The following is a 14831-nucleotide window of genomic DNA, read 5'->3' as shown; positions in this document are numbered from 1 at the left end:
TTCCCAGCGGTGCCGCCTCCTGACTGTCCACAGCTCCTACTAGCCCTTGACTCTGATTGACTTAAAGGTCTCCAAGTCTTTGCCTGCCACAGCTTCAGCAGCTCTGCTAATTTTTGGAGTTCTGCATGAGATTTCCAGGTTCCACAACCTCACGGGGATGAGCGCTGTCCTTGGGTTTTCTCAAGACTAGAGCTCTATCCCTTGAGCCTTAGCATCACTTCCAGCTTTTTTCTACGTATGTGGGGTACCGAGGAATCAAGCCCGGGTCTTCGTGCATGCTAGGCAAGCACTCGACCACTAGGCCAAACTCCCAGCCCTAAGGGCCTTGCATTCTTTTTTTTTTTTATTGTAATTAGTAAAAGGGTTACATGATATTTGCCAGATAGAAGGTGCATTAATTCACATACATTGAAACCCTTCCACATGTCTTGGTACCCATTTCCCTCCCCCCCAAACTTTTTTTTTTTTTTTTTTGCCAGTCCTGGGCTTGAGCTCAGGGGCTGAGCCCTGTCCTTGGACTTTCTCAAGGCTAGAGCTCTACCACTTGAGCCTCAGCACCACTTCCGGCTTTTTTCTATATGTGGTACCGAGGAATCGAACCCCGGTCTTCATGCATGCTAGGCAAGCACTTTAACCACTAGGCCAAACTCCCGGCCCCGGGCCTTGCATTCTTATTTGGCTTTTCCACTCAAGGCTGTTATTCTGCCACTTGAGCCACACCTCTACTTCTGGCTTTCTGATGGCTGAGATAAGGCTCTCATGGACTTCTTACCCAGGCCAGCTTTGTACGGTGATCCTCATATCTACCTTCCTGAGTGGCTAGGATTGCGGGCATGATCAACCAGCACCCAGCTTCCCTTGGACTGATGGCTTTTGACAAGCCTTGCCTTCTGTTTTAGGGGCACCTTTGACCCACAGAACATGGACAAGAACGTGAATGCCATCCAGACAGTGTCTGGAATCCTCCAGGGGCCCTTTGACCTTGGCAATCAGCTGCTGGGAATGAAAGGCGTGATGGAGATGATGGTGGCGCTGTGTGGCTCAGAGCGCGAGGCCGACCAGCTGGTGGCTGTGGAGGCACTCATCCACGCCTCCACCAAGCTCAGCCGCGCCACCTTCATCATCACCAACGGGGTGTCCTTGCTCAAAGAAGTCTACAAGACCACCAAGAATGAGAAGATCAAGATCCGTACGCTAGTAGTAAGTGGGCTGGGTACCAAGCCCCCCTCCAGCATGGGTACCAGGCACCCTGGCACCAGTACCAGACCCGGTACCAGGTGAGAACAGGATGAGGGAGGCATGGTCCATCCTGAGGGGATCCTGCACCCGATCACGCCCAGACATAAGGCTGGGTGGGGAGACAGATTCAGAAGGGTGGACTTTGGGCTTAACCCCTTCTCCTCCAGGTACTAACGCTGATATGCTTTATCCAGAAAGTACTTCCAGAGCAAACGCTAGCAACTCAGTTTCCTTAACCAGTTTTCACATGGCACAGCACAAACTGGATATCTTTTTTTTTTTTTTTTTGTCAGTCCTGGGGCTTGAACTCAGGACCTGAGCACTCTCCTTGGGCTTTTTCCTCAAGGCTATCCCTCTGCCATTGAGGCACAGTACCACTTCCAGCTTTTCTTTCTTTTTTTTTTTTTGTCAGTCTTGGTGCTTGAGCTCTGGGCCTGGGCACTGCCCATGAGTACTTCAGCTCAAGGCTACCACCCTACCCCTAGAGCCACAGCCCCACTTCTCATTTTCTAGGTATTAATTGGAGATAAGAGTCTCAGGTTCTTTAATGCCTGGGCTGGCTTTGAACCATGATCCTCAGATCTCAGCCTCCCGAGTAGCTAGGGTTACAATTGTGAGCCATCACACTCAGCTCACTTCCCGCTTTTCTATGTATGTGGTACCGAGGAATCAAACTTGGGTCTTTGTGCATGCTGGGCACACAACTTTACCACTAGGCCAAAATCCCGGCCCCCTAGCTATCTTTTTTTTTTTAAGTTGTAGGACTTTATTTTAAAAATAACCTACAGTTGATTAAAAGAATTCATGATAAAAAATAGAAGATATTTTAGGGAAGATGTGGGAAACGGACTTTGTACTCTACCACTAGGCCAAACTCCCAGCTCCCTGGCTATCTTTTTATTTTTCCATTTTTCATTTTTACCAGACTTATTTTCGCAGATTTTTTTATCTTGTAAAAGTGACAGGGATTTGAGTAAGTCATTGATTTTTTTTTTTAATTCATTTATTTTTGCCAAGACTGGGGCTTGAACTCTGGGCTGGAGCATTGCCCTTGAGGCTCTTTGTGCTTATTAAGGCCAGTGCTCTACCTCTTGAGCCATCAGAGTGCCACTTCTATTTTATTCTTTAGTTTATTGGGTAAGAGTCTCATGGACTTTCTTGCCTGGGCTAGCTTTGACCATGATCCTCAGATCTCAGTCTCCTGAGTAGCTAGGATTCCAGATGTGAGCCACTGGTGTGCCTGGCTTGATTTGTGTGCTTGTTTGTTTTTCATCCGTATCAATTGGTTTTTCTTGTTTTGAGACAGTCTTACTCTGTAGCCCCAGGTGGACTTGAACTCAAGATTCTCCTGGAAGTTACACGTGTGTTCCACTATGCCCAGTTCATAGTATCATTTTTTCTTTTTACAAAATGAATTACTGAATGGGAGTGATGGCTCATATCTATTCTCCCAGCTACCTAAGGATGTAGAGATGAAAAGATTAGCCCGGGGAGGAAAAAGTTATTGAGACACTATTTTAAAAAACCAAGCAGAGTGTGGTAGGCTACATCTGTAATCCTCGCTACTCCAGAGGTAGAGGTAAGAGGATCATGACCTTCGGTTAACCCTTAGGCAAAAGCTGAGGACTGCTTCAAAAGTGGACTGAAGTAAGGTGTATGGCTAACGTGGAAGAGCCCCAGTCTATTGTAATAACCCGCAAGCTTAGCTGCCAAATTCTGTTTTTGTGAAAATGCTTAACCTGCTCGACCTCCTGCCTGTGGCCTCGTCCTTGTGGTGATTGACTGTGGCATCATAAGGTGACATGACACAATGATGACCACCCGTATGGAGTTATGGTCACTTTCGTGTGGTGGTTACTTTTTTTTTTTTTTTTGCCAGTCCTGGGCTTGAGCTCAGGGCCTGAGCACTGTCCTTGGACTTTCTCAAGGCTAGAGCTCTACCACTTGAGCCTCAGCACCACTTCAGGCTTTTTTCTATGTATGTGGTACCGAGGAATCGAACCCGGGTCTTCATGCATGCTAGGCAAGCACTTTAACCACTAGGCCAAACTCCCAGCCTGGTGGTTACTTTTAAAAGCTCAGCCCCACTGAAGCTCAGGCTGTTCTCTGTCAGCGGGAAGGTGGAGAGTAGCTGCTGTACTGCTATTAAATGGACTCCTAGCCTGGTTCACTGAGTGCTGATGACTCTATTACTGGGGGGGGGGTTCATGACCCCCTAAATGGCTGGGATATTACATATCAAATGCTGGTACATGGTGCCACAAAACACCCCCACACAACTATTTTTTTTTTTTTTTGCCAGTCCTAGAATTTGAGCTCAGGGCACTGTCCTTGGACTTTCTCAAGGCTAGGAATCAAACCCAGGGCTTCATGCATGCTAGGCAAGCACTCTACCAGTAGGCCATGCCCCCAGCCCCAACACACAACTAATTTTTACCTTGACCATGACGTCTGTGCCAGTCTGAACTATTATGGGCCTTTCAAATTATCTGTGAGATCAGAATAGTGGGGGGACCAGCCTCAGCTTTGAAGGCATCCCTACCCTAAGAGGTCAGAAAAGGGATCCCTGAGGAAGGGTGTGGTCCACACAGACATGTGTCCCATCAGAGACGACCCGGAGAGCATGTGTCTAGCCACCAGGACCCAAGGAGCAAGGTCTGGCCCTAGCTCTGGAGCCTGGCCTGCATACCCATGTCCGCTCTCCCACAGGGACTCTGCAAGCTTGGCTCTGCCGGTGGCACAGACTATGGTCTCAGGCAGTTTGCTGAAGGGTCCACCGAGAAGCTGGCCAAGCAGTGTCGCAAGTAAGAGGGTTGTGCTTCCTGGCCCCCTGTCTTCTCTTGGACTTCTGTTGTGTGTGTGTGTGGGGGGCGGTGGATTCTATGGATTCTGGGCTATCTCTGGGGCAGTGGAAATTGGATAAGGTGAAGTCCTTCACCTCTGCTTACTACCCTGAAGTCACTTCTGTCTTGACTGGAGGCCTGGCACCTTCTGCACCATCTCAGCCTCCTCTCTTCTCCCTCCTCACTTCAGGTGGTTGTGCAATTCTACCATAGACACCCGCACCCGGCGCTGGGCAGTGGAGGGCCTGGCCTACCTCACGCTGGATGCTGATGTGAAGGATGACTTTGTTCAGGACATCCCTGCTCTGCAGGCCATGTTCGAGCTGGCCAAGGTGAGTGGGTCTGTCCTTGACCTCTGACCTCAGGGAAGGGCCCTTGAGCCTGGCCCATGGGGATTAGATGGCTACATTGTCACCCCCTACGACTCTGCTTCTTCTGCATAAAGCTGCAGTGTTCCTTTCCTTCTTTCTGGCCTTTGTCTTACTTGGCTGGCGGTGGCCTTGCAGCTCGACCTGTCTTTCTGGCACAGGGAGGATGAGCAGGAAGATGGTACATCTGTCTCTAGCCCATAGGAAGTGAGGTCCTAAGGATCCCCCTGGCCCCTACTCAAGGGAGTGCCTCATCTCCTCAGGAGTCACTAGGACAGGATCAGAACCTAGCTCCCAGCCAATCCACACACCAGGAGCTGGATGAAGAGATTTCTGGTCACTCTGTCCAAGGTGGCTTTGGCTTTATGAGCAGAGCTAACCCTCGGTCCTCGGTGCCACAAGGATTTGTCTACAATGAGCTCCCAAAACTACCAGCTCCCGTGTGTCTTATAAGCAGAAGCCATAACCACGTCTCTGTGTTTTCCTCCTCCAGACCAGTGATAAGACCATCCTGTACTCAGTGGCCACCACCCTCGTAAACTGCACCAACAGCTACGACGTCAAGGAGCTCATCCCCGAGCTGGTCCAGCTCGCCAAGTTCTCCAAGCAGCATGTGCCTGAAGAGCACCCCAAGGTGGGTACTGGGGGGCCCTAGAGGGGAAGGGGTGCTGTACCACACCTCCAGAAGAGGTGGAGTAGAAAAAAGTGTGCGGGGTTGGTATAGAATGGCTGGATCAATCAAAGATAATACTGGTACATTTCCCCACCAGGTGGTACTTGTGTCTGTCTTTGTTTTAATTTCCCATCTTGGAAAGGAAATACAATTTTTTTTTGTTCTATTAAGTGTATGGAGCTTTGATGAATATTTCAAATATTATGTTGTTAGTTTCATGGCGGTGAGACCATTTTATTTCAAACTTCTAGACTTAGGAAACTTTGATTTTTCTGGGCTATCTGGATTTGGGGACGTGTGTGCTGAGTAGGAGTAAGAAAGCCATGGTTTAGCATTCATCCAGAGGTTACAAATCCCCTGGAGGCTCTAACACAAGACTCTGAGGATTCCCTGTGCGCCAGGCAACATTTGAATATCATCTGCATACACACGCATATTCAGATCACTTAATTACTTAATGTAACCATGGGTGTTCTGGTTGTTAATTGGAGATGAGAATCTTATGGACTTTCCTGCTTGGGCTGGCTCTGAACTACGAGCCTCAGATCTCAGCCTCCTGAGTAGCGAGGATTATAGGTGTGACCCACTGCGTCCAGCAAAAGCTCGAGTTTTAATGGTGCAGTTCTAGAGGGGAAAAGTCACAATCTAGGAGGCAGCAGGGCTGTCTCTGGTGAAGTGTGAGGGGAGGGAGAATCTGTGTTCATGACTAGCTTTTATCAGTGGTTTCTAGTAGGCCCTCTGTCTGTTGGCCAGTGCCTTCCAATCTCTCCAGCTTACTTGTCACATTTCCTGGTCCTGACTTCCACAATTCTGCTTTGGGGTATTTGGTGATTGTGTTGTTCCCCCTCTGATCATCATCTTCTCATCTCAAGCTCCTTAACTTGGTCATCTCTGCAACATCTCTTCGATCATATAAGGCTACATGCTGTCAGATTCCAGGAACTAGGCTGTGGTCATTTGGGGTGACACTGTTCAACTGGCCATAGGAAGTCAGTCCTGAAGCCTCCTCAGTTCCACGTGGTGGCCTTGTCCCCAGGCCCCGCCCCAGAACCGCCCTTTGGTTTTCAGGACAAGAAAGATTTTGTCGACATACGGGTAAAGCGGCTCCTGAAAGCAGGTGTCATCTCGGCGCTGGCCTGCATGGTGAAAGCCGACAGTGCTATCCTCACTGACCAGACCAAGGAACTGCTGGCCAGGTACGGCTGTGGTGGGCTGCGGAGGACAGAGGGACGGGAGATGGAAAATGTGGGGACTAAGTGAGGGCTTAGGCTACTGAGAATCCTGGAAAAGAGATACCCTGGGTCCATCCTGGCTACTTGTGTTCCTAGAGGTGAAAGGCTGGATCTCTGTGTCGCCCAGCTAGGAGGAGACAGGTCATAGTTACTGCTCAGTGTAGTGGGTGCCATGATTGGAGGGGGGCCGGGGTTGACAAGGCGGGCTGGAGTGCCAGCAGTGGCTTTCAACCAGTCAGACTGCATGCAGAGGCATTGAGGATGGAGGGAGAACAAGGGAATTCTGGGTTTTCCTGTAGTATGTCCGGAGCCTGGGGAACCAGGGAGGGTGTGGTACTAGGTAAGACCCGAGAGGAGGTCTGGCCACGACCGCTGCTCATCTCCATCAATGGTCATGGAGTGGTTCTTTGCAGCCTCCCTTGTCCTTACTTGTGCCCTGGCCACTTATGACCCTGGCGGCATGCTCTTTCCCTGCAAGGGCATGCAGGGTGCCCTCTCCAGGCTTTCTCTGTTGTCTGGAGTTTTCCAGCACTGACTAGCCTAGGACAGGGGCTCAACACACTAAATATTTTCCTTTGTTCTCGGCTCTGCAGGGTGTTCTTGGCACTCTGTGAGAACGCAAAGGACCGAGGCACCATTGTGGCTCAAGGTGGTGGCAAGGTAATTAGACAGGATCAAAGTCTTGCTTTCTTGGATGCGGATCTGCTGGGGGAAGGGTACATGCTCTGCGTAGATGTGTGTACTTACACATATATGCACATACATGTCTGAAAGTGGGCATAATTACACTTGTGTGGCTCAGGATCACTGCCTCCCACCCACAAACTCCTGGAATATAATCCCTCAGTTATCTGCTCTATGTGTGCTTATGGCCCCCAATCCAATTTCTGCCCAATTTAATGATGCTCTGAACATATCTATATATATCTATATATATATATATATGATTTTATTTACCTTTCCTGGTAATGGAAGGAAGACTGATGAAGATAGGGCCCCAGGCTTTCCATAGAAGCTTATAGTTGTATCTTTGTGTGTATGTATGTGTGCACACATCCTCCAGTACTGAGGGTTGAACTCTGGGCCTTGACCGCTTGCTTAGCTTATTTTGCTCAAGGCTGATGCTCTACCACTTGAGCCAGGCCACCAGGTCCAGTTTATTGCTGGTGAATTGGAGATGAGAGTCTCTTGGATTTGTCTGCCTGGGCGGGCTCCAGGTAAGGATTCTCTGCATTCACTGCTCCTGAGTAGCTGGAATTACAGGCGCGAGTCACCAACATCTATCTGGCTTGTAATTGTCTTGCTCTTCCTCTTTCTGGAAGAGTTTCTTCATAAGTAAGGTGGCTCACGCCTGTCATCGTAGCTACTCAGGAGGGTGAGATTTGAGAATCATAGTTCAAAGCCAGCCCTGGCACTAAAGACAGTGTGATTCTTATCTCCAGTTAATCACTAGAAAATGGGAAGTGGGGCTGTGGCTCAAGGGCAGAGCTGTAGCCTTGAGCTGAAGAGCTCATGGATAGGAAAGGATGACTCATTTTTTTCCCCCAGAATGTCACAGGTATTACAGTAAAGTAGTGCTAGATATATTACACATAGTTGCTCAATAAAAGATGGATGTCATAAATAGGCTTAATTTGCTTGAGTAAAAAAAAGGAAAGCAATCATTTAGATTATTTCTTTTTCTAAAAGAAAGAGAAAGGGATTAAAACTTCCAAGGGCATTGGGCACCAGAAGGGTGAATCCATAACTCAGAATTTAATTATTTTCGGGGCTGGGAGCGCGGCCTAGTGGTAGAGTGCTTGCCTAGCAAGCATGAAGCCCTGGGTTTGATTCCTTGGTACCACATATACGGCAAAAGCTGGAAGTGGTGTTGTGGCTCAAGTGGTAGAATTCCAGCCTTGAGAAAGCCAAAGGATAGTTCCCAGGCCCTGAGTTCAAGCCCAGGACTGGCAAAACGAAATATTTTCCATGACACCCAAGGACTGATTATGTCAGAGACCGCTAAACCTCTGATGGCCACAGCAGTTAGGGATAGCAAGTAGAGTAGGAGAATGGGAGGGGCCTCTGGGTGTGTACGGCCAAGCAGTGACTCCTACCTCTCTTGCAGGCACTGATACCCTTGGCTCTGGAGGGCACAGATGTGGGCAAGGTGAAGGCAGCCCATGCTCTGGCCAAGATTGCTGCTGTCTCCAATCCGGACATCGCCTTTCCTGGGGAGCGGGTGGGTCTGTGCATTGAATGGGAAGGAAGGGGGCCCCCTCTGCTCTTAAGGGCCTGTCCCTTCACCATCCCTGCCTGGAGTAGGATGTGGTGCTGTCACAGAGTGGACGAGGCACTAAAGATGCTCAGACTCCAGCAGACAGGACCGTCCTCCCCAAAGCGTCACTCTCTCCTCTGTATTGTAGAAGAAACAGCCCACCTCAGCATCACTGCAGAGATGAAGTCAGATCCCAGGAGAGGAATGGGCTCTGGGAATTGGAAGCTAGCCACTTGGAAATGCTGGGACCGGGGAATGGTTCCTCCTGACTGGGTCTGCTTCCGCCCTCCCCCGCTAGGTATATGAAGTGGTGCGGCCCCTGGTGAGTCTCCTGGACACCAAGAGGGATGGGCTTCAGAACTATGAGGCTCTCCTCGGCCTCACCAACCTGTCTGGACGAAGTGACAAACTCAGGCGAGTAGGGAAGAGGAGGGGAGGGAGGTAGAGAAGGCAGAGTGGAAAGTATACACACACACACACACACACACACACACACACACACACAGAAAAGCTGCTTTGCTTGGAGGTCAGCATGGAAGGCAATGGGCTGCAAAGGCATTGTTTCCACCATGGGTGAGGAGACCGCCAGACCGCCAGTGGCATGACATTGTCTTTCTTTCTTTCTTTCTTTCTTTCTTTCTTTCTTTCTTTCTTTCTTTCTTTCTTTCTTTCTTTCTTTCTTTCTTTCTTCCTCCTCCTCCTCTTCCTCCTCCTCTTCTTCTTCTTCTTGCAAAAAAACCTTCATGAAGTGTAATGCCAGCCTGGGCCATATATTGAGACCTGCAGAGAGAGAGAGAGAGAGAGAGAGAGAGAGAGAGAGAGAGAGAGAGAGAGAGAGAGAGAGAGAGAGAGAGAGAGAGAGAGAGAGAGAGACAACCATGGTGGAACATGCTTTTAATTCCAGTTACTTGGAAGTAGGGATTGTTGGAGGATCTTAGTTTAATGGCAGCTTAGGCAAAAGTTAATGAAACCCTATCTTAAAATCAAGCGTAAGTGGTTTGAATCTGTAATCCCACCCACATGAGAGGTAAAAGTAGGAAGACCTGGTCCAAAGCTGGTCCAGGTAATCAAATTAAAAGCAAAAGAACTGGGGATGTGGCTCTAATGGTAGGGTACCTTGTCTAGCCATCTTGAGACTCTTGAGTTCAAATCCCAGTACTGGAAAAAAGAAGAGTCTGGGATAACCCAATTAAGGCCAGATTAAAGTTTGGTTTGATACACAGGTTACAAAGTTGTCCCAAGTACTGGTCTTCTCCCTTCCTTTCTTTTCTTTGTCTCAGTTCTCAAATGGACTTCCTCCTCTCACGGTTACAAGGTAACTCTGGACATCATAGTTCCTGAGCTTCATAGGCAATGTGATAAAGCAAGAATAAGAAGGGGTGGGAGGTATGGCTCAGGTGGTAGAGCACCAGCCAATAAGCGAAAGCTCCAACAACAAAAAAAGGAAGGAAGGAAGCAAGCAAAGAAAAGAATTTCTTTTCCCTAGCAATAGAAAAAAAAATCTCCAGTGGGTGACATGCTCAATTCTAGAAGCATGGCTGTGACCAAGATGGTTTTTTGGTTTTTTGTTGGTCATGGGGCTTCTGTCCCTGAGCTCTTTTATCTCAAAGCTACCACCCTACCCCTGGAGCCACAGCCCCACTTCCACTTTCTACTGGTGAATTGGAGATTGGACTTTAGTGCCCTGCCTGGCTTAGAACAGTGGTCCTCAGACCTCACGAGCCACTGCGCCCGGCTGACCAAGGTGTTTTTTTTTGCCACTTGGTTTGTAGCCCTTATTTGTCCTCCATGGAGCTGGCTCAGTGTCGTTCCAGCCCTGTTGGCTGAGGATGGGGCAGGGAGTTACCCGCATGCTCAATACAGGAACTCAACGTCTCTCTGTCTCCACCCTCGACTCTAGGCAGAAGATCTTCAAGGAGAAAGCCTTGCCGGACATCGAGAACTACATGTTTGAGAACCATGACCAGCTGCGGCAGGCGGCCACTGAGTGCATGTGCAATATGGTGGTCAATAAGGAGGTGAGAGCGTTCAGAACCTGGCTGGGGCATGGCGAGGGTAGTAGGGCATGAACGGAGGCATGAAGCCAGCCGTCAGCCATAAGGCTATTGCCATAGAATTAAAGTCAACATTTGACCCAACTCCACCAAAACCTTTTCAGCACAGTAGCAGGTTATAAAATAATCACACACTGGGCTGGGAGTTTGGCCTACTGGTAGACTGCTTGCCTTGCATGCAGGAAGCCCTGGGTTCAATTCCTTGATACCACATACACAGAAAAAGCCAGAAGTGGTGCTGTGGCTCAAGTGGCAGAGCGCTAGCCTTGAGCAAAAAATGTCTAAGGACAGTGCTTAAGCCCTGAGTTCAAGTCTAGAACTGGTCAAAAAAATAATGGCTGTAGCCTGGCACCAGTGGCTAATCCCAACTACTCAGGAGGCTGAGATCTGAGGATCGAAGTTCAAAGCCAGCCTGGGCACTAAAGTCCATGAGACTCTTATTCCAATTAGCCACCAGAAAACCAGAAGTGGTGCTGTGGTTCAAGCAATAGAGCACTAGCCTTGAGCTGAAGAGCTCAGGGACAGTGCTTAGGCCCAGAGTTCAAGCCCCACAACAACAACAACAAAATAGGTGCCACCTTCCTTCCACGTTGCTGCCATGGAAGGGGCACCTGTAAGCACTTGCCCTGGGCCACCCCTTTGCTCTCTTCTGATAATAACTAGGTGTGAGGGGAGGTGGCTTGTGCCATCCTTGGCTGGAGATTGCTCTTTCTCCAGTCCCTGAACTTTTCGGGGACTCCAAAGTCGCTGTTTTACAGATCCGGAAGTCCACAGGTCATGGAAGAAGCATTCCACCTTCCCCAAAAAGAAGCGAGACAGGCTGTCCATGGATCATCTCCCTGAGTCCTGCTCGTCTCTCCCCGCCGTTGCCCCCCCCACACTGCCCTAGGTGTGGATGGCAGTGGTGGTGGCAGAGCACACTATTTGGAAAATCTTTATTTTCCTCCACTCAGCCAGTCAGGGAAGTCTTCCTGGGAGAGGCCGTATAGGAAAGGCTCAAAGGAAAACGTCAAGGGATCCTGGGCCAGAGAACTTCAGCTTTATCTTTCCCTCCTCCAAAGGCACCCCTGGAGGAGGATTTCTCTCTGACCATGTACTCCACGCTCCCCCACACCAGGTGCAAGAGAGGTTCCTGGCTGATGGGAATGACAGGCTGAAGCTGGTGGTGCTGCTGTGCGGGGAGGATGATGACAAGGTGCAGAATGCAGCTGCCGGGGCCCTGGCTATGCTGACCGCGGCACACAGGAAGCTGTGTCTCAAGATGACCCAGGTGGTGAGTGTGGGCTCGGGGGGGACAAACAAGAAAGTCGCCCCTAGATGATCTTCAATCACCAAGGTAATCCCTCCTCCAGGCCCAGGCTGTTCCGATCCCCTGAAGAGAGGAAGCTCACTCTCAATGCTGCCCTTTGTCTCTTTAACCTCTGTATTTCCAAACGTGCCAGCCTTGACCTTCCCACTGCAGCCTCAGCCTTTGCTTTTGGGGCTGCAAGAACACAACAGTTAAGAAGCCTATAGCCCTTCTAGCTACCATTCAGGAGGCTTATTTGAGGATTGTGGTTGAAGCTAGATGGGGCAGGAAAGTCTGTGTGTGTGTGTGTGTGTGTGTGTGTGTGTGTGTGTGTGTGTGTGTGTGTGTGTGTGTGTGTTCCAGTCCTGGGGCTTGAACTCAGGGTCTGAGCACTGTCCTTGGGTTTTTCTCAAGGCCAGCGCTCTACCACTTGGGCCACAGCACCACTTCTGGCTTTTTCTGTGTATGTGATATCAAGTAATTAAACCCAGGGCTTTGTGTATGCTAAGGTAAGCACTCTATCACTAGGCCACGCTCCCGGCCCCTTGTGAGATTTTTAACTCTAATAAGTAATAAAAAGCTTGAAGTGTCCTGGTACATGGCCCACACCAGTGATCCTAGCTATTCAGAAGGCTGAGACCTGAGGATCATGGTTCGAAGCCTTCCAGCTGGAGCGGGAAAGTCCTTAAGACTCTTATCTCCAACGAATTTCCCTCCAAACCCAAAGTGGAACTGTGGCTCAAGTGATAGAGCACTAGCCTTGAGCAAAGTTCTTAGGGGACGCACCCAGATCTTGAGTTCAAGTCCCAGGAACCACACACACACACACACACACACACACACACACACACACACACTAGCCAGAATAAGAAGTGGCATCCCTATCCACAATCATTTGCGATGCACTTTCTGCACTGCAGTCTCCCCACCAATCATTCCATTATGATGACATGATGAAGCAGAGCACTGTTAGATGGAGCCCCCACCGCTGAGAAAGGGCAGATAACAACTGAGGCCATGACCAGGGGAAATGCCAAGCTGGGGTCTGAACATTGGTGCCTCTTCAGTTGTCTTCTGCATCTGCTGAAGGATCCAGGTGCCTCCTGGTTCTATGCTCAGCTTTGCCAGAATGCTGCAGAATCCTGCCTGCCCAAACTCTGCGTGGTGGATGGAGGAAGCATAGAGGCGATGGTTCACTCCAGACTCTCCTATCGATTCCAGTCAAGGCTGGGGAAGACACCTGCATGCCTGGAGCTCTTGACTTGGACACCTGACTTGGCATGTACTGAGGATGATGGTCTTCTTTTCTGAATACTCTTGCCCAGCATTCTGCTCAGACACGAGTGGATCTGTCTCTTTTCTTATCAAGAGATAGGTGCCAGGTATTGGTGGCTCATATCTGTAGTCCTATCTACTCAGGAGAGAGATCTAGAGACCAAGGTTCAAAGGCAGCTGGTGCAGGAAAGCCTATGAGACTCTTATCTCCAATTAACCAGCAAAAAGCCAGAAGTGGAAGTATGGTTCAAGTGGTAGAGTGCCAGACCTTGAGTGAAAAAGCTAAGAGACAACACCTAGGCCTTAAGATTAAGCCCTAGGACCAATACACACACACACACACACACACACACACACACACACACACACACACACACACACACAGATGGAGATACTAATCCTCTACTATTTCCAGATGTGTGTCATAACTTGATAACTTAGCTACGTTCTCTTTATATTGTCCTCAGATTTCCTCCCTCTGTGCTCCCCCTGATTTCTGGAATTCTCCCTTACCTACTTCTCTTTCTCCAGACATCGCAGTGGTTAGAGATACTGCAGCGGCTCTGCCTGCATGACCAGCTGTCTGTACAGCACCGGGGCCTCGTCATTGCCTATAACCTGTTGGAAGCTGATGCTGAGCTGGCCAAGAAGCTGGTGGAGAGTGAGCTACTGGAGATCTTAACCGTGGTGGGCAAACAGGAACCAAATGAGAAGAGGGCGGCAGTGGTTCAGATAGCCCGGGAATGCCTCATCAAGTGCATGGATTATGGCTTCATTAAGCCAGTGTCATAGTTAGAAGCCCACACAGATGCTCGGGGTGGTCCTGTACTGTGCAGAATCCGGAACTGGGCACTTTTGAGGTGTGAGTTCATCAAAGGAATCATAGCAATGACAATGAAGTCTCTACATAAAGGAAAGACTTGGGTCGGGAGTTTGGCCTAATGGTAGAGTGCTTGCCTAGCATGCACAAAAACCCAGGTTCAATTCCTCGGTACCCCATGCATAGAAAAAAGCCAGAAGTGGTGCTGTGGCTTAAGTGGTAGAGCTCTAGCCTTGAGAAAGTCCAAGGACAGTGCTCAGGCCCTGAGCTCAAGCCCAGGACTGGCAAAATAAATAAATAAATAAATAAATAAATAAATAAATAAATAAATAAAGGAAAGACTTGATTATCCCTTAAATTGTGAGTCTTCCCTTCACCCTGGAAAAGTTGGAATGTTTCGGTACTGGGAGTGTAGCATAGCCGCAGGCCTAGCATGCATGAAGCCCTGGGTTCAATTCCTTGGTACCACATACACAGAAATAGCTAGAAGTGGTGCTATGGCTCAAGTGGTAGAGCGCTAGCCTTGAGAAAGCTCAAGGACAGTGCTCAGGCCCTGAGTTCAAGCTCCAAGACTGGTAGAACAACAACAACAAAAAGTTTCAATGTTTCATTGGCATCCTTGTTCCCTGCCTCTGTAGATGTCCATGTTCCAGAAATTTCTAGAATAACCATCATTATAATCCCTCTGTACTCACCCACTGAGAGGTCCAGATAATGTGCAGTACTAGGCTGGGGTTCTTTCTATTTTGAGAAAATGGATGTGTGGAAAGGTAGAAAGGACC

The 14831-nt window shown here is 49.1% G+C and overlaps 1 protein-coding gene across 3 annotated transcripts in view; it reads left to right on the top strand.

Moving 5' to 3' along the window:
- Unc45b (unc-45 myosin chaperone B) overlaps window positions 1-14367 on the top strand; it is a 29687-nt gene extending 15320 nt beyond the window's left edge. Inside the window, exons 9-19 of one of the 3 annotated variants that reach the window (XM_090351771.1) lie at window positions 900-1200; window positions 3949-4043; window positions 4273-4414; window positions 4944-5084; window positions 6192-6319; window positions 6949-7015; window positions 8463-8576; window positions 8911-9030; window positions 10517-10630; window positions 11784-11939; window positions 13761-14367. In XM_090351771.1, the coding sequence (XP_090207897.1) occupies window positions 900-1200; window positions 3949-4043; window positions 4273-4414; window positions 4944-5084; window positions 6192-6319; window positions 6949-7015; window positions 8463-8576; window positions 8911-9030; window positions 10517-10630; window positions 11784-11939; window positions 13761-14021 (1639 nt within the window). In that variant the 3' untranslated portion in view covers window positions 14022-14367. Of the gene's footprint in view, window positions 1-899; window positions 1201-3948; window positions 4044-4272; window positions 4427-4943; window positions 5085-6191; window positions 6320-6948; window positions 7016-8462; window positions 8577-8910; window positions 9031-10516; window positions 10631-11783; window positions 11940-13760 lie in introns of all 3 variants that reach the window. The other 2 variants (XM_090351770.1, XM_090351772.1) reach the window with 2 other exon arrangements.
- The last annotated feature ends 464 nt before the right edge of the window (window positions 14368-14831 follow it).

Source organism: Megascapheus bottae, chromosome 17 (assembly GCF_031878675.1).
Source record: "Megascapheus bottae isolate mThoBot1 chromosome 17, mThoBot2.hap1, whole genome shotgun sequence".
NCBI classification, from domain to species: domain Eukaryota; kingdom Metazoa; phylum Chordata; class Mammalia; order Rodentia; family Geomyidae; genus Megascapheus; species Megascapheus bottae.
Note: the sequence above shows the minus strand (reverse complement) of the source record. Positions and strands in the feature narration are given on the sequence as shown.